The sequence below is a fragment of the Mustela nigripes genome, chromosome 15, assembly GCF_022355385.1.
Source record: "Mustela nigripes isolate SB6536 chromosome 15, MUSNIG.SB6536, whole genome shotgun sequence".
Classification (NCBI taxonomy): domain Eukaryota; kingdom Metazoa; phylum Chordata; class Mammalia; order Carnivora; family Mustelidae; genus Mustela; species Mustela nigripes.
In genome coordinates, this window is record NC_081571.1 from 50,953,282 (window position 1) to 50,972,128 (window position 18,847).

General features: G+C 36.9%; 1 protein-coding gene across 1 annotated transcript in view; it reads left to right on the forward strand.

Moving 5' to 3' along the window:
* The window catches only part of PIBF1 (progesterone immunomodulatory binding factor 1), a 196,853-nt gene extending 180,516 nt beyond the window's left edge, over positions 1-16,337 (forward strand). Inside the window, exons 17-18 of the mRNA XM_059377554.1 lie at positions 7,630-7,803; positions 16,044-16,337. Of these exons, the coding sequence (XP_059233537.1) occupies positions 7,630-7,803; positions 16,044-16,094 (225 nt within the window). The 3' untranslated portion in view covers positions 16,095-16,337. The remainder of the gene's footprint in view (positions 1-7,629; positions 7,804-16,043) is intronic.
* Positions 16,338-18,847: the final 2,510 nt, after the last annotated feature.

Consider the following 18,847-nt stretch of genomic DNA (forward strand, 5'->3'; position numbering starts at 1 on the left):
TTTGTTTTGCTCTGGTTTTTTGTTGTTGTTATTGTTGTTTTGTTTTGTTTTGTATAGAGGCCTAGTTAAATATCTTGAAGATCCCTTCCAAACCTGAAATTGTGTGTGTGTATCAGAACCTTTGACAGAAGATAGATGAACTATTTTATAAATAATGACAGCTTTGAACACAGAATGATCTACATTTAAAAACGGGTTTCACTTTTTAGTAACTAATGGACTTGGCTAAATTTCTTATAACCTTCTAAGCTTATTTTTCATCTTCGAAATTAAAGTAATATTTACCTTTTGGTATTTAGAAGAGGATTAAATTACTATTTTTTTAAAGGTTTATTTGAGAGAGAGCGTGCAGGGGACGAGAGGGGCAGAGAGAGAGAGGGCTTTAAGCAGCCGACAGCAACATGAGGCTTTATCTCATGACCCTGAAACTAAGAGTCAGACACCCAACTAGCTGCACCACCCAGGCACCCCAGAAGAGGATTAAATTAGCATATAAGATACATAACACAAAGCTTAGCACATAGTAGATACTCAGTGAACGTTAGCTCTTTTCCTCACTCTTTCTCTCTCCAAACCTAAAAACTTTATATTCTCACCTTGAGGCAAAGGAACAAACCCAGGGAAAGGTTAGCCTACAAATGAAACGAGTGTTTAGACAGGAAGACTGAGGGAGGGGCTGGAAAATAGGAGTTGGCAGTTGTAGTTACTGAGGCTATTCTCCAACAGTTCTGCCATACATAGGGTGTAGTAGCATTGACATTCAAAGTATATTTTAACTTCCTCAAAAATCATGTATTAAAAATCTCTACTAAAGTGTTTGTAAGTGAAATGATCAGGAGGTCTGTAATCTGCTTTGAAATATTTCAGAAAAACTGGTAAAGAAACAGATAAAACATTGTTGGCAGAACAGTCTGGCAGTGCTGCAAACAACTAAACACAGAGTTACCATATGACCCAGCAATCCACTCCTAGGTATATACCCAAAAGAAATGAAACATGAGCATACACACACACACACACACACACACACAAAGCTTGTGCATGAATGTTTATGAAAGCATTATTCACAACAGCCAAGAAGTGGAAACAACCCAGATGTCTATCAGCTGATGAATGAATAAACAAAATATGGTATAACCATACAGTAGAATATTATTTGGCCATAAAAAGAAATGAGATGCTGATATATGTTATAACATGGATAAACCTTGAAAACATTATGCTAAGTTAAAGAAGTCAGTAACAAAAGACTACATACATCATGATTCTGTTCATATGAGATGTCGGGAACAGGGAAGTCTAAGGAGGGAGAGAATAGATTAGTGGTTGCTTCAGGCTGGGAAGTCGAGAGGAAGGTGGGATCGAGGAGTAATTTCTAAAGGAATCCCGGTTTCTTTCTGAGGTAATAAAGTTTTAAAATTGACTTTGCTAATGTGCACATATCCATGAATATACTAAAAACCATTGCATTATACAGTTTAAATGGATGACCGTGTGGTTGTGAATTATATCTCACTAAAGCTGTTTTAAAAAACAATATTGGCGGGACGCCTGGGTGGCTCGGTTGGTTGAGCAGCTGCCTTTGGCTCAGGTCATGATCCCAGCGTCCTGGGATCAAGTCCCACATCGGGCTCCTTGCTCCGCAGGGAGCCTGCTTCTCCCTCTGACTCTGCCTGCCACTCTGTCTGCCTGTGCTAGCTCTCGCTCGCTCTCTCTCTGACAAATAAATAAATAAATAAATAAATAAAACAATATTGGCAAAACGTTCATCATTGTTCCTGTGGGGCTGTAGAACTGAGAGCTTCATCTATTCTTTGTATATTGGAAAGTTTCCATAATAGAATGTTTTTTAAATAGCCCTTCTGATGAGGTTTAAATATCCAAAATATGTATGCACTTGGTTTAAAACAAGGAGGTTTTTACCTCCTGTTTACCTCAAGTGGGAAAGATGCACAGAATTCTCTGACTTGTTAGCCATGATACGTTGTTATTTCTATGTAAAAACATTACATTTGACCTCCAGTGGAGCACATACTTTGCATTATACTTGTCAGAGCTATTTTCATCAAGAAATGCCATCTGTGTGTCCCCTTGCCAACATCTTTGCCGAGTTTACAACTTTCAGCAACTTATTGGCATCAGCTCTGCTGTACTGTTACGCAGCTGCTCGGCAGTTGAGCTGTTTTAATACACCACCGCGAGTTTATATTAAATGGCTGAGCTATGTGATTGGGAGTCAAGACAGCAGCCTCTCTCTTATAGAGATTATTTATGCAGTAACAGTTGTCCCCATCCTCATCCTCATCCTCCTCATCACCTTCTCCTCATCATCAAGTTTCGTAAGAACTTGGCCCTTAATTCTTCCTATTCCGAATAGTAATTATTTTACAGCAATGTGGTTTTTATTATTTCATTTTATTTCAGTTGTATCCTAAGTCTCCATTGTATAGCCAGATGCAGTGCTAGAGCTGTTAATTTTAATGAATGGTTCATTCATTCTTGAAGTTATTGTAATTTTTTTATGTATTTGATATACTGGATTATGACATATATACTATTAGTTTTTTGAGAATCAGCATAAAAGTGCCAGAATTAATGACTAATATTATAAATCAGACTCTGTATATAAACAGTATGTAAAATTCTCAAACTAGTAGCTAAAGGGAAAGAGAATTGGGGCATGTCACTTTTACAGCATGTGAATTTTACAATGAATAAGTATTGCTTGTATAATTTTTAAAAATGGGAATTTTAAAAAATATTTTGAGAAATTAACAGAGCATTTGCCAAGATTAGGCTAACACAGCCAGAATAAAGGGCTCCAGATTAGGGAACTCCCCATTCTGTCATTTTGGAGAAGAGAGCCTGCTTGTTGCATGAGCACTACAATGAAGCCTACTAAACAGATTTTCTCATCCACATATGCAGAGGGAAGACTCAGTTGTTCACATGAATGAAATGAAAAACAGAAAGAAAACTTTTAATCTGGTTCTTTGTTCGTAATTTGGAACACACACCAAAGACTGTCAGAAACTGCAAGAAAAGGAATAAGTAGCACAAAAATCACAACAAAGAAACTGATCCTGTTCTCCAAAGAAAACAAAAACAAAATTCCATAGCAGAAAAGAATTTACAAGATATTATAATTCATTTTTTCAGGAAAATTTGAAAAGTAGTATTTCCGTAAAATGAGAAATAGCAAGCAAAAAAAATTGGTGATATTTTATTTTCAGAAATAGCTAAAATACAAATCATGAAATTATTATAAGTAAAAACGTCAGGAGAACGATGTGAGGAAAGGTCAACAAACTCTCCTAAAACTTAGAAAAAGGTAAAAAGATGGAAACTAATGCAGAAAAGGTAAACAATGTAGATCACAGAAAGAAAAAAAAATACCTGCAAAGAAATAATCAGCTTGGCACCATAGTTCTCGGAAATTTGACTTAGGAAACAATGAATAACACCATCAAAGTCCTGAAGGAAAGCACAATACTTTCTTTCACAATACCCTCTCAGAAATGATGGAACTTACCAAGATAGATAAGAAATAAAGTAATAAAAAGAAATTCACAATAATGACTGTGCATCAGTCTTAAAAACAGTCTACAAAATTGAACACAGCTAATAAATAGCATGATTAAGAAGCTAATCTTAGGTAATATGGGAAAAGGCATATATTATTTCCATCAATGAGAGAAAAAAAGGCAGAACTCTAAGGAGGAGGGAAATCTCTGTAAGAAAATCAGAGTACAAATAGGAACCTAAGTAAATGGCATGATTTTGAGCAATAGATGCAGTGTAAGAAAAAGAATTCAATTGAACATGATACTGAAATATTCTCCTTCAAACATCAGAGGATCCTTTCTTGTGCATCTAATCACACTCTCTGCTCTGCAGTGAACATTATTTGTAAGTCATTAAATACGAGGACAAATAACTCTACTGACCAATCAGAAAAGGATGGTTTAAGGACATGGAAAAGCAGAATCAAAAGCTAGGGAAATGGGACGCCTGGGTTGCTCAGTCTTAAGGTTAAGCTGCTGCCTTGGGCTCAGGTCATGATCCCAGCATCCTGGGATCAAGTCCCGCATCGGGCTCCTTGTCCAGCAGGGAACCTGCTTCTCTCTCTGCCTCTGCCTGCCACTCTGCCTGCTTGTGCTCTCTCTCTCTCTGACAAATAAATGAATAAAATCTTTAAAAAAAAAAAAAAAAAGCAAGGGAAATGAAATGCAAAAGTCAAGTCCAAACAATCAGAGCAGAATCTTAAATAGGAGATGGAGCCACCATCAGGAGCCAGACAAGAACATGGTAAAACCCAAACCAGATAGGAACAAACCAGAAGATTTCAAGGTGACTTCATCTGACCAAACGATTCTGTTTTGTAGTAAAAGTAAGTTTTCTAGCTCATATATGTTAATGTTGGTTTATTTATTTTTGTCCGTCTGAGGATTGAAATCTCATAATTACAACCATTTATTTGTAATACTATTACCATTAAGGACATGACAATTTATGCCCAAAATGTCAGTGAAAGATCTATTAAAATATTGTCATGGTTAGAAAGACTCAGTATCATAAAAGTCAGTTCTAAGTTTTTCTTTTAATTTAACCTAAGTCCACCCCTGTCTCTAAGGATAGAATTAAAATGTATGCAAATCATTAAACATAACAGTGTGACAGGGTGCATGAACTGACAGACTATTGGAATTGAGTTGAAAAGTCCAGAAATAAATCATCTACTTATGGAAGTTTAGTGTACGATAAAGATAAGCATCTGAAATAGGTGAGTACATAATGTTATCACAGAATAGTTATGGGGGAAAGATGTCGAATCCACACCCTTCATTAAGCCAGGATAAACTTTAGACAGATCAGAGGTCTAAACATTTGAAAAGGAAAAGAAAAAGAAAGCATAAATGTAACTGGAGGAAAATGAAGAAGACACAGAGAAGGCTGTAAAATGAGAGATTAAGATCTTCAGCCACATCAGAATCAGAAAGTTCAGCATAGCCAAAAATAATAATAATAATAATAAATAAATCATGAACATAGATAAAAGATAAACAGGTAGAGGGGGCAGGGGAGACTGCCACTAATTTTACAAAGGGTCAGATCTCTAACACAAAGCGCTCCTTGAAATGTGTAAGAAAATGACCATCAGCCAGGAGAAAAATGGGCCAAGAATATCAAATACCCTTAAATATATGAAAAGCTGCTCAACCTCACAATAGAAGAAATGCAAAATAAACATACTCGCTTATCACACTGGCAAATATCCAAAAAGGTAACACAAGCATACATTTTATCAATTAGGAAACTGAAGCTCATTGAACCAGAGTAGATTGCCTAAGTTTACACAGTGAGTAACAGTCAGGAATAGATGTGTCTTTGACTTCTAACCTAATGCTAAAATATTTCCAGTACGTGTGCTTGGCTTTCTGTGTGTTTAGTACATGATGGTATTGTGGATACTCTCTGATGTTAAAGTGGAATTTTCTTTGCCTAGATTTACCACTGATAAAAAAGGAATGGATCATTTATGTGACCAAACATAATAAAACTGAAAAAAAATTCCTACATGTTGTTTTGGGATCCATCGTAGCTATATTTTTTTTAGTAGGCATTTTATAGAACTGTGTTGTTTGTACAGTATTCCTTACCTGCATTTCAGAAACCGTGCTAACATTGTCTAATGCAGCCAGAAGAACGAGAACAGACTGTGACCACACCCTAAATTGAGGGGATCCTAGTCTGGATGAAGCAAAGACTTGTGAATTTCTCTTCTGTCTCCTGACCAGCATCAGGAATGAGCTGTTTCCTGTAACTCCTCCTCTAACGGCAGGAGAAGGAAGGCAAAGAGAGACGCAATGCCGGCCTCCTCCCGGGCACTCAGGAGCCAAAGGCCTCTGCCTGCCTAATGTCCCTGCACCTCCTGCCCGTTCTCCCTCCTCATCCTCATTGCCGCACCTGTCCCCTTCCCCAGCACAGACAATGCCCTTTACCTTACTGATCTGTAGATAAGCAGTATGTTGTGTTAAAGGTCATTTTTTCCTATTATTTTATCTTCATGCCAAGATACAAAACTTACGGCAAGTAAACATAGGTTCATTAAGATAGAAAAACTTTTTGTCAATAGCCTGAGAGACCATCATCTCTCCTTCCCCTTCGACTTAAACAGTTAGTAGAACAGGAGCTGAAGTCTGCCAGAATACCAGCCATGTTTGCCTCAAGTCGGTGATCATGGACTTCACTCTGGAGACCACATACATGAAATAACACAATCTTGAAAGCCAAAAGATCCCTCAAAAGGCTCAGATGCTATTCTGTCAGATTGGCCGTGTCTGAAGAGGTCCACATTCTCACGTGCAGCGGCCCAGTCAACCCCAGGACTTCAGAAGGGAGAAGACGGATTCCAGCACCATTTCTCCCAGCTACTCTATTTGCCCTAAGATTTATTAAGGCTTGGTGGCTTGAACTCAACAGCTCTGTTTTAAAATACCCACTCAAGCTAGATGGTTCTAAATAGAACTAATGACAGCCGCGGGGGGAAGGGCAGGGGGAAGGCCTGTAGGAACTTGCTCTGAGCCAGAGCTGATGTCTATAAACAGATTAGTAGAAGGGAGCAGAACATCTATCTGTCACCGTAGCTTTGGTGTCTTGGCATGAAAATGAAATAAAATAATGGGAAAAAATGACTTGCAACATAGCCCACCACTATTCTACAAATACTAAGGTAAAGGAGATAGTTTAGTCTGTCCTCTCTTCATATGCTTCTATTTGATTGAACGAATTTAGCAATTAATCACAAATATCAACTAATTAGTGTTAGAAGGTTTGACTGTGGGGAGAAATAAAAGACAAAACAGACTTAGAAGAGTAAATGCCTGAAAATTGTGATCGGAGCTCTTTAACAAGTTCAACATAATTAACTCTTAGTTCAAACAGCAACTGCTAAAGCCAAGTCTAGTTTTCATTTGTAAAAAAATAGGGAATGGCATGATTAAAGAAATCCTGAAATTGTATTAAACTTAAGGTTTGAGCTGGTGATTAGTAGGCAAGAAGAAATGTTTTGGACTCTTCTTCCCTATCATCTTCTTATAAGACTTCAAAAGGGAATAAGATCGTTGAAGAAGTAGAAGAGAGAAAATTAAGTGCCTAAATCATCTGTTCAACAAACCCGGTATAGAAAAGCTCGGTGGAAAGTAGCTGTGCCAGTGGTTCTCAGGTTTGTCTGTTAGAATCACTTGGAGAGCTTTAGAAAATGCCAAAGCCAAGGCCACCTCCCTGTCCAATTACTCACAATCTCTGCCAGTGGGACACAGACATCAGCAGTTTTTGAAGTGCCACAGGTGATCCCAATATGCAGAAAAATCAGGGACCCACTAGAGCGTGGAATGATATATTTATCACTTACCATCCTAAAAATACTAATGATATGAATCGATAATTATGTGCATCACTGTACATTGACATGTTGTTAGTTTCACAGCTTTCCTCATTCATATAGTGATTGCTTCAAATGTTTCTTCTACTTCAAGAATAAAAATAAATGTTTTTTAACATCCATAATTTTTAGTCTGCTTGCTAAAATCATACTTGCCATTATCTTCTGTTTTCGTCTATCAACAGGAATTGGCAGTAATGAAACAGATTGTCACCAATATGCGTAGTAAGCATTCTGAGGACCAGTTACTTCTTACTAAAACAGATGCAAAAAATATGACAGAGAATCATAAGTCAAAGACTTTAAATGTGCCTAGAGGACACGAAGACAATATATTTATACCCAAACCAACACTCTTTGTAAGTACAACCAAAATTAACTTAGAATTTTAATATCTCTGATTTTCATAAATATATTTTACTTATGTTTCTTACGTCTTATTCATGTTGGTTTTAAACTAATTTTCAGTTTTATTTAAAGGTCTTGAGAGATCTATATTAATCCCTTTCCTGAATGTATGTATTACCTACCTTACAACTGATAGTTGGTTTTTAGTTAACATAATGGACTAGCCCAGAAATGAGTCTTAATCTAGCATTTACTTCCTCTTATCTTCAGGACTACTTGTAGGGGAATCAGAGGGACATTTTGTATAATTTTTCAACTTATCTAAGAATAAAAAGACATGCAAAATATCTCCGTCCCCTTCTTATTGGTAATTAGTATACTTTGTTCTAAGAGGTTCTTCATAAGTATAGAACCAATCATATTAGCATAAAATTAATATTATTAGCATACAATTAATATTTAATATAATATTAAAATTATATTAGCATAAACAAATACATTTTTATTTTATTTTTTTTTAAGATTTTATTTATTTATTTGACAGAGAGAGATCACAAGTAGACGGAGAGGCAGGCAGAGAGAGAGATAGAGGGAAGCAGGCTCCCTGCTGAGCAGAGAGCCCGACGTGGGACTCCATCCCAAGACCCGAGATCATGACCTGAGCCAAAGGCAGTGGCTTAACCCACTGAGCCACCCAGGCGCCCCAAACAAATACATTTTTAGATAGACATGTACATATATAGGAATCACTCAAAAAACTAAATCAGAAAAATTTAGATTAAAAAAGAAAATACTGAAAATGATGTTTTAATTTTGATGCATAATTTTTAATATCATTTTTATGAATAAAAATTAAAAGGCAACAGAATGAAAATAGTAGCAGTATTAAATATTACACTTTAGGGGCACCTGGGTGGCTCAGTGGGTTAAAGCCTCTGCCTTCAGCTCAGGTCATGATCCAAGGGTTCTGGGATCGAGCCCCGCATCGGGCTCTCTGCTCAGCAGGGAGCCTGCTTCCACCTCTCTCTCTATCTGCCTGCCTCTCTGCCTACTTGTGATCTCTGTCAAGTAAATAAATAAAATTAAAAATATATATACTACACTTTAACATGGCTTCCCATCCTTGCATTAATTTCCCAGAAGAAACATAATTTTTACAATTTGAACAGAGACTCAAAACCATACAGATTTTCTTTATGATACTCTGATTTGGTGAGTCCCCAGAATTTTAGGGGTTTTTTTGTTTGTTTGTTTTGGGTTTTTTTTTTTTTAAGATTTTATTTATTTATTTGACAGAGAGAGATCACAGAGAGAGAGAGAGAGGGAGAAGTAGTTCCCCGCTTAGCCAGAGACCCCCAATTCAGGAACTCGATCCCAGGACTCCAGGATCATGACCCGAGCCGAAGGCAGAGGTTTAACCCACTGAGCCACCCAGGCGCCCCAAATTTTAGTTTTTTAAAGCTTCCAAAATGATTATAATAATCAGTCAAGTATGGGAGCGTCTGATCTAAGCTACTTCATTATACATTTGGATAATGCCACTGGAAAGCAACGTGATATGAGAGATTGCTTGGTGACTACATGGTTCAACATCTTTTTTTTAAAAAATGACAGTGAGTTACAATTTAGATGGAATAAGGGATAATTATTGTAAGGATCCATGTGGTGGTAATGGAGACTGAGCTGACAGGAGAGAGAAAACAGGAAGCCTAGATTGACCAGCCAGGAAACAAGACAGCTATACGGATTTCCGGGTTTCCACAGCTGTGTCCTGGGATCTTTTCCTCTGGTGGTACACCAGCTTCTCTTTGTTTCTCTCCCAGTTTCTGCTTACTCACAGTTTCCACTTCCTCATTAATTTGCTCCTGGCCCCTTGTCTTGAGACATGCTTCCTTCCCACATCGACTCTCTTTTAACCTAGTTCTCTGTGTATTTTCCAAACACAGGAATCCAATTGGTGCAGCTTGTTTTTGTTAGGTGATATGCCTTTGTAGCAAGAGTTGTTAAGGTTATTAGCCAGGCCACTGAATGGCCACTCTTATTAGTGAACAGGAATCACATGGTACCAAATAAGCTGCCTAGAGCTATTTATTCCAAAGGACCATAGCTCAGAAACTGGGCTAAGGTGATGGCAGACAATATGATATGTCTGTTATATTATAATCTATCAGAAGAGAGCAGACTGAATACATAGATGTTGATGGGATAAGTAAGGTCAGATGAAAAATCACAAGACACAGCCAAATACTTAAAGCCTGTACACCCTCTGAGCTGCTTTTCTGACCCTTCTCTGTTCCAAGCAGTGAACTGTTCCTTCTGATTCTAACCTCCTGCATTTCTAACTTTGGCTGGTAACCTGATTCTGATATCCAGACTGCAACCAGTATATAATTAACAGTAAAATTTCTCCAGTACCTCAAAATAAGTCTTTGCAGTGAGAATAAAATTAAGAAGATTCAAAATATAAAGTATTAATTGAGTGGTTTTTATATTCTTTTTACCCATATGTGTTTCATGGGGCTTTTTCTATAATAAACTTAATTTCTTTTATAATAAGGGAAAATTTTTCAAAAGGGGAATGAGCTCAAGAGCACCTAGCTGACTCAACCAGTAGAGCATACAACTCTTAATCTCAGGGCCATGAGTTCAAGTCCCATGTCGGGGGTGCAGCCTACTTTAAAAAAAAAAAAAAAAAGGTATGAACTCAGCATACACTAATGAAAACTGAGAACTAATACTGGAAACCAGTCAAATCAAGACTATGATCTAATGCAAAATTATTAATGTGAATTGACTGGGTAACCTGGAGGGAGTCACATAAACACTCTGAGCTGGTTCTAATCTGTAAAATGAGGGGGAAGATAGTATGAAATGAGGTCTAGATATTTTTTATACGAACATGCTATTACTCTTTTCAAGCATTATAATTTTTACAGTTACTATTTTGAATATTTTCAATTTTCCATAGCAACATTTTTCTTAACATCTCGTCTGATCTTGTTAACAAGGAATTTATGATGCAAATATGTAAAAATAAGATCTAATTATTTCATAATCTTACAGTTTTATAACTAAAATGGAAACATTTCTAATTTGCTTCCAGATCCTTTGGCTGAAATTATTTGCTATTGATATTTTTCCCTGATAACAAATTTATGCTGAATAGGTGGATGGATGTGTGTATCATATATGCATTGAAAGGATGAGGAAACAACACTACTGTCAGTGGGGCAGTAGGGTAGAAGGAGAGCTGTGATATAGAAGAGAATGAAGGATAAGAGCTTGAGACATTTGTCTTTATGTGCTTTTATATTCAAAAGAAACTTTTATAGGGCCCACATAATATTTATACATGAAGAGGACTCCAAAGGTGCATTTGATAGACACCTTTCTCAAGTTCTGGCCATTGAAATTACAGATAGGGCAGAGTTGTTTTTTAGGCATTCAACATACCAACCCAGTCTTGATTGAGTCACGGAATGAAAGTGCTGTAAGGTTAGGAGCTGTGTTTCCATTCCTTGCACAGCTCCTGAACAAAGTTGATACTCAATAAATATTTGCTAATTGAGGGCTTTAAAAAAAAAAAGGTTATTATGTGCCTTCCTGATTTACTTACCTTTTTAGCTGTTAAAACTTTATTGGGTGGGGAACTTGAGTATTACACTAAAGGACAGGAAGAGGGAAAGCAGCAACTCCCCCAGGCTGGGGGTAGTGCCCAAGGCTGTGGTTTGTGCTACTTCTACAACAGCCCGCACCATCTCTTCCCTTTCATTCATAAACACCCAGTACATTCCAGCTCATCCTCTACTTTCTCTCTCAAGGTAGCTTTTAGTTGTCCTAGCCCTTTTCTCTTGCCTGAAGTCGCTCCTTTCTAGAAAAAAAACTGGAGCTGTTCTCATCCTCTTTGGAGCAACTTTCCCTTTTCGTTCCAGAGCTCCATAGGACTAACTACCAGCCTTTTGCAAACCAGCATTTTTACTCAAGATTCATATCATTGTCACCATTTTCTCAATAAGAGTGCAGATGTTAGCAGTCCTGCTCTCAGTCTTTTCTCCAAGCAGATTGTAAGCATTGAAACAAAAAGAGGCTCAAACTCCAGGAGGGCAGGAAACATCGTAAGAATAGTGGCACCAGTACATTGTAAATGAAGCTTCCAAATTCGAGTTGATGGTAGGGTTCAGGCCTTAACTTAGATTGGCTATCTCAATGGCTGTCATCTATTGGACAGGCGTATTACATTTATGTAATTTTTACATAAATGACTTTATGATGACATGACTCTGTGTAGAAGTGATTTAGAACGCTACATGTGGTAATCTGGAAGACAAAAAATGTTCAAATAAGTACAATTTGGTTCAACAAATTTGTCTTGACTACATGCAGGCACTCTTGCTAAACATGATAGAATATTTGATCATTTTGATATAGATGAAATGGGTTGGACTACTTTAAAAATAAAGAAAATGCTAAGTGCCGTAGAAATTTAAAGAAAGAATAGATACTGTGATGTTGATGGGCTCCTGGAGTATTTGAGGCTCAGGCCTTGAAGAAGATTTTAAAGGTGACAATGAGGCTTAGAAAGTGAGAAATTCCAAAGGCAGAAAGAGAACAGTACTCACAGATTATTTTCTAATTTGTGCTTCTTTCCATTATTCAGTAATAGGATGTCTAATATATATTGTTTATATCAAGACTTCATTCCTTTCTTTGTAAGCATGGAGGGAGGGCAGTGAAGGTGGAATGATTTGGGACAGTCTCTCATTTAAATTGGTAGGAGAGCCAGGTTAGCTGTTTTAGACTCACTTAGGTAGGGCTCTGCCTGAGAAGACTCTTTAAATACTTATTTCTGTGATTCCCAGCTTCCATCTTTTTTGGAAAACAAAGTTATTATATCTACTAGACAGTGTCTTTCTTTTCTTTAGAAAAGCGGCTCTTTTCTGGTGGTTGAACACAAATAGATTGTTAATTTCTAGCTCTTTTTCTAGATTCCAGGACTAATCCACCAGGTTTATGATATATGTATTATCATCATTCTTTCTCCTTTCAACATACTTTCTCAATGTGTTAGAATCCCCAAGTAATATATTAATGTTTGAGTTGACTGCTTCTCCAGGACACAAAGGTACCTATCTTATCAGTTCTTTATCTCCAGAATCACATTGTAACCTGGTAGATTAGTCCTGGTCAGTTTCCAGTTAATCCTGTCATTGGTTTCTAACACAGCCCTCAGGGCGCTTCCCTAAATCTGGAATACAGTTTACTTGAGGGTTTGTTAACACAACTGATAATCCAGTTTTTCTCTACTTTGTACTGTTTCTTTATAAAATCACAAATACAGTTAACCTAAACCAGCACATAAGAATTAAAGCTACATGCCATATATACATATAAAAAGGGTTTCATATAATAGAACCTGTAAGAGATCAAATATCTCAAAAGTCAATTTATACAGTGGAAAAGCAGCTAATCCCTGGAAAGAGGCACAATTGATTGGGGCAAATCCGCTTCATTAACACATCTGATAGAGACTGTGTTTGTGAGGAGGGGGGGGGGGGGAGGTCTGCAGTGAACCAAACACAGATAAAAGGAGTCAGGAAGAACTGTCGGCCACTGAAATTCTTGTCCTGTTTTGTTTGGGTCATAAAATTCCTTTTTAATATCGGAAGTTTTATTTCTCTTCTTCCCCATGTACACAGAGAAGGAATATTTTTTTGTTATCAGTCGATTGAGAAAACACAAGATGTACAGATTCTCTACGCTTAGCTTTAAGCTTGAAGATCTGTAAATTGGTCTGTAGAAGCTGCTTTCAGATTTTTTGGTCCAGGAGCCACAGTTAAAAAACCAGTTCACACTGTGACCTCATGACGATCACACACTTTCTCAAAACAGAATTTACCCCAGTCCTAGGGCAGGTACTCTGATGTTTTTTCTGATGTTTTGATTTTTTTTCTCCCAATTCTGGTCTTTATCCATTAAATTGATTTTCTCACCCATGGGTGGGGACCTACAGTTTCTTTGTTCTTTCATTTTTATTGCAATTTAATTGACGAGACCTACAGTTTCAAAAACACTGGCATATATGTGCTTCTGAGACTGATTGTGTGAACCTTAGACTTTAGCTGGCTCACCTTTTCCGGTCACCCAAAACCTCTCCATCTGTTTATATGAGAACCATGCAATTTTTCAGTTTTACTGTGACTTCTTATGGTCTGTGACTATTTAAAAAAAGAAAAAGAAAAGAAAGTGTGCTGGTAAAACTAGTAGGCATTCCTGGACAAATGACAACTATATGTCCTATTACAAATTAACATTCTGATCTGTACTTTGGTTTCTTTTAGATTTAGTTAGCCTCTGCCACTTTTTTTTTTTTTTTAATATTTGTTCATCCATTAGAGAGGGAGAAAGAGTGTGTGCACCCATAGGCACGTGTGCATATCACAAACACGGGGTGAAGGTAGAGGGAGAAGCAGACTCTGCACTGAGTAGGGAGCCTGATGTAGCACTCGATCCCAGGACCTTGGGATTATTACCTGAGCTGAAGGCAAGATGCTTAACCAACTGAGCCACCCACGTGCCCCATCTTTTTTTCCCCCCTAAGTAGGCTCCATGCCCAGTATGGGGCTTGAACTCACAACCCTGAGATCAAGCGTTGCATGCTCTACTAACTGAGCCAGCCAAGGCTTCTCTTTGACCTTTAATACAAAGGACTTTGAACTTTCTTTTTTAAGAAGAAAATACTGAGGTGTTTTAATGCAGATTTACATATTAGAAAGACAAGCTTGAAAGAATTGTGGATGATTAATTGAAGAGAGAGCCCGATCAGAATTAGGAAGGTCTTAACAGGAATCAAGCCAGAAAAGATGAAGGCCCAGTGGGGTCAAGATAGGAACAGAATGAGTTACAAAGAGATTTCAATAAAAGCTAAGTTTCAGACTACTTAGAATGAGTGTAGTAAGTAAAAAGAAGAAATCTAGGATGGAGAAGAATCAGATATTTCTGATTTAGATGACTGAATAAAGTATGATGCTATTCACCCAGACAGAGACTATGGAGGATTGGGAGAGTTCATTCGACATACTGAATTTCAGTCACCCATGGAGAGCATCCTGTGAAAGTATCTGTAGCTCAAGTTAGAGCCGTAGTGAAAGACGGGAGTGAAGGAGAGGCTATCAGCTTGGTCAGTGGTGATGAAGCTGGCCACAGCATGAATAAGGTCAAGAGGAGCTGATCATTGCTGTCACTTCCAACAGTTTATACATCAACTATTTACTATAAAACAATATATTAAAAAAGATCAAATTAGGGGCACCTGGGTGGCTCAGTGGGTTAAGCCACTGCCTTCGGCTCAAGTCATGATCTCAGGGTCCTGGGATCGAGTCCCGCATCGGGCTCTCTGCTCAGCAGGGAGCCTGCTTCCTCCTCTCTCTCTCTGCCTGCCTCTCTGCCTACTTGTGATCTCTCTCTGTCAAATAAATAAATAAAATCTTAAAAATAAAAATAAAAATAAATAAAAAAGATCAAATTACTTTTTATCTTTAAATATCATACTTACCTATATGCCTACTCGTATGTATATATATTTAGGAATATGGTCCTTCATAGTTTAAACCAGATCTAAGTGGAAAAGAAGTAAACTGCTTATTTAATTTATTGTAACATATTGTATGAAATAGGACGTTTTGATCTGAATCAGTGCCTTACGTAAGGAGTTCTGAGTGCTTTCTTCCGTCCACCTCCCCTGCTTTTTTGTTACTACTCTGTATAGCAAGGCTCTTTTTAGATTGAAATGACTGAGCAGTAAAGCCAAGAAGGACTCCAGCAAATCCTTAGCAATTCAGAAGCTCAAAGTCCAGTGATTTGGATCTACTAATTCTTCAGTAAATATCCATTGCGTGAATAAATATCCGTATATAGACTGATAAGACAAAAAGATCCAAGTCCTCAATTTTTTTTATAAGTCTCTTTGAAAATAAAGTCAGTTCAAAAATGCTTACCTGTATGCAATATGTTAAATACAGGCTTTGAGCCAGAAAACAAAGATGTATATTTTTTCTGCAGACATACCAGGTGGGAGATTATTTCTAACAAAAGACAGAATCTTTGCCATAAGTGTCTTTCTGAATTAAGAAAAGCAGTTATTTACTGTAATTTTCATACAAAGCCCCAATACTTAGTACTCTGAACTGCCTCTCTTATTTTCCTTATAAGCATTTTACTTAATTTTTGTGTTGTGTTTTGTTTTTTTTAACAGACCAAAAAAGAAGCACCAGAGTGGTCTAAGAAAGAAAAGATGAAGACCTAGTGTTTTGGATGGATTTGCTCAATCGTTATTTCTCCTGAAGTTCTTTCTCTGATGAACAAAAAGTTTGTCATAATCATGTACTTGGTGTTTTTTTAAATGACTAAAGTTTATTTTAACTGAATGTTAAATTAACAGATTTTAGCAGGATAATCAAAATGTATGAAGAGCAAACAATAATAGTACACTTTGTATTTGGTTTTATCTGTTTTGTTACAAAATAAATATATACTCTTCTGATTTAAATTTTAGGGTTTTCATAATTCTCAATGCATTTTTAAAGTACAAGACTTATAAATATTTGGCTAAATATTGTCATATTGGTGAGTATATTTTCTAACTATATAAATACTACATTTAAATGTCATAACAGAAATACCAAGACACTGTACATTTTTTAAAACCTAGAATCATTTGTGAAATCTACTAAAGTTACTGCAGATGCCCAGTAATAGTAGTCAGATATCATATACATAGGTGGATATGAATTGCTGATTATTTCTTTGGGCTCTGTTTCTCCTTCTATTTCAGATGATCATTAATTGGTAAAATCTAGTAGAAAATCTGTTATTCCATTGGTCAAGTAAAGATTTGGTGGAAAGTCTATCGTTACATTGAGCAAAACAGTGCTGATTCAGATGCAGGAGGGACCAAATTTCTAGTGAGTGAAGTTAAAGAGATTAGCATTTTTCTCTTTTTCTCAAAATATGTTCCATTTCTCAGAAGACCAGAAGAGGGGAAGAAAGGAAATACAAAAAGAAATGAAATGTATTTTTATATATCAGGTTTTCTCAACCACTATTGAACATAGTGGCTGGGTACTTCTTTGCTTGAGGTGGGAGTTGGGGGGCAGCCCTTGGCATTGTGGGTTGTTTACCAGCATCTCTGGCCTCTACCACTAGATGACAGTAGCACCCCCCACCCTAGTTGTGATAACCAGAAATGTATCCTGTCCCCTGGGGTAGCAAAATCACCCCCTGCCTCCTAATGAAGAACCAGTGATATCAGTGATTATCCTTGTGGATATGAAATAAGAATACCATCTGTTCAGTGTGTTCTTTGAAAATCACAATAGTACAGAACCATTAGTTGAGTGAGAGAAGAGAAAAAGCCTTTGATAGTAATATATACTTGTAAATCTATCATTGGCCTGAAGACCCTAATCCATTCCCCCTCCTCTATTCATTTAGCTAAACATCTTCTAACATAAGACTTTCTTCAACAAAGGTTTGTGAATATGACCTTTCTTAGGCGTGCATTTAAAATCCAGAAAGCTGGGGTGCCTGGGTGGCTCAGTGGATTAAGCCGCTGCCTTCGGCTCAGGTCATGATCTCAGGGTCCTGGGATCGAGCCCCGCATCGGGCTCTCTGCTCAGCGGGGAGCCTGCTTCCCTCTCTCTCTCTGCCTGCCTCTCTGCCTACTTGTGATCTCTCTCTCTGTCAAATAAATAAAAAAAATCTTTAAAAAAAATAAAAATAAAAATAAAATAAAATCCAGAAAGCTTATGTATAATTCATTAAAACTAAATTAACTTGTGAACATAAATTGTTTCCTTCTAAAATGATAGAAGAAAATGTCTTATTTTATTTTCAACTCTATTAATCTAAAAGCATTTTATGATTTACTTTAGTCAGTTCATTATTATATGGTATTTTAATATAAAGAAATATGGATTGATTATCCAGGTTAAAGTAATGGTGTGGACAAGGGCGCAGAAGTAAGAAAATTAGGAGCTCGTTTAACAAATAAAAACTACAGTGATGAAGAAAGTCTTCTCCCCCTCTGAATCCTTAATTTTCTTCCCTCTTTCCTTCGTGTCATTTCTAGATGTAATTACTTAAAAAAAAAAATCTACTATCGTTTTTTACCGTAATATCTATTAATAAATCTCAAAGTTAGATTGGGTTTTTTTATTGAATTATATTTGACTTATCATAATGTATTAGTTTCAGATGTACAACATAGTCAGTTGATCTTTTTATAAAACATTATGAAATGACCACCACAATAGGGTCTAGTTACCCTCTGTCACCATGTAAAGTTAATACAGCATTATTGACTGTATTTCCTAGTTGTGCATTATATCCCCAGGAGTTATTTTATAACTGTAAATTTGTACCTCTTAATCTTCGTTGACTGTTTCACCTGTCCCTTAATCTTCTGATAGATTGTGATATGAAAGTTTCTTGGAAGGCCTTTGTGGATCTCTAATTCAGATGCCACTCCTTCCAGAAAATCTTGTCTGTTCTACCATAATAATCTGTATTAAGTTCTCTGTATTTTATCTCTCTTTAATTCTGTTTACCATATTTTATAATAATTATTTTATACTTGTCCATTTCCTTGAAGGCAAGAATCGTTTCTTGTGCTTTTTTTGGCCCATAGTATCTAGCACGGTGCCTTGAATTTAAGCAGCAAATGTCTATTGGATGAATTTGGGCATAGTTGTGATGCAGTGATTTAAAGTTTTATTTTATTGTCTTAAAAATTAGAGATTTTTTTTAATAGCTCATTTCTTTTTTTTTTTTAAGATTTTATTTATTTGACAGAGAGAGATCACAAGTAGGCAGAGAGGCAGGAAAAGAGAGAGAGAGAGAGAGAGAGGGAGGAGGAAGCAGGCTCCCTGCCCAGCAGAGAGCCCAATGCGGGACTCGATCCCAGGACCCTGAGATCATGACCTGAGCCAAAGGCAGAGGCTTAACCCACTGAGCCACCCAGGCAGCCCCTAATAGCTCATTTCTTAATGTTACTACAAC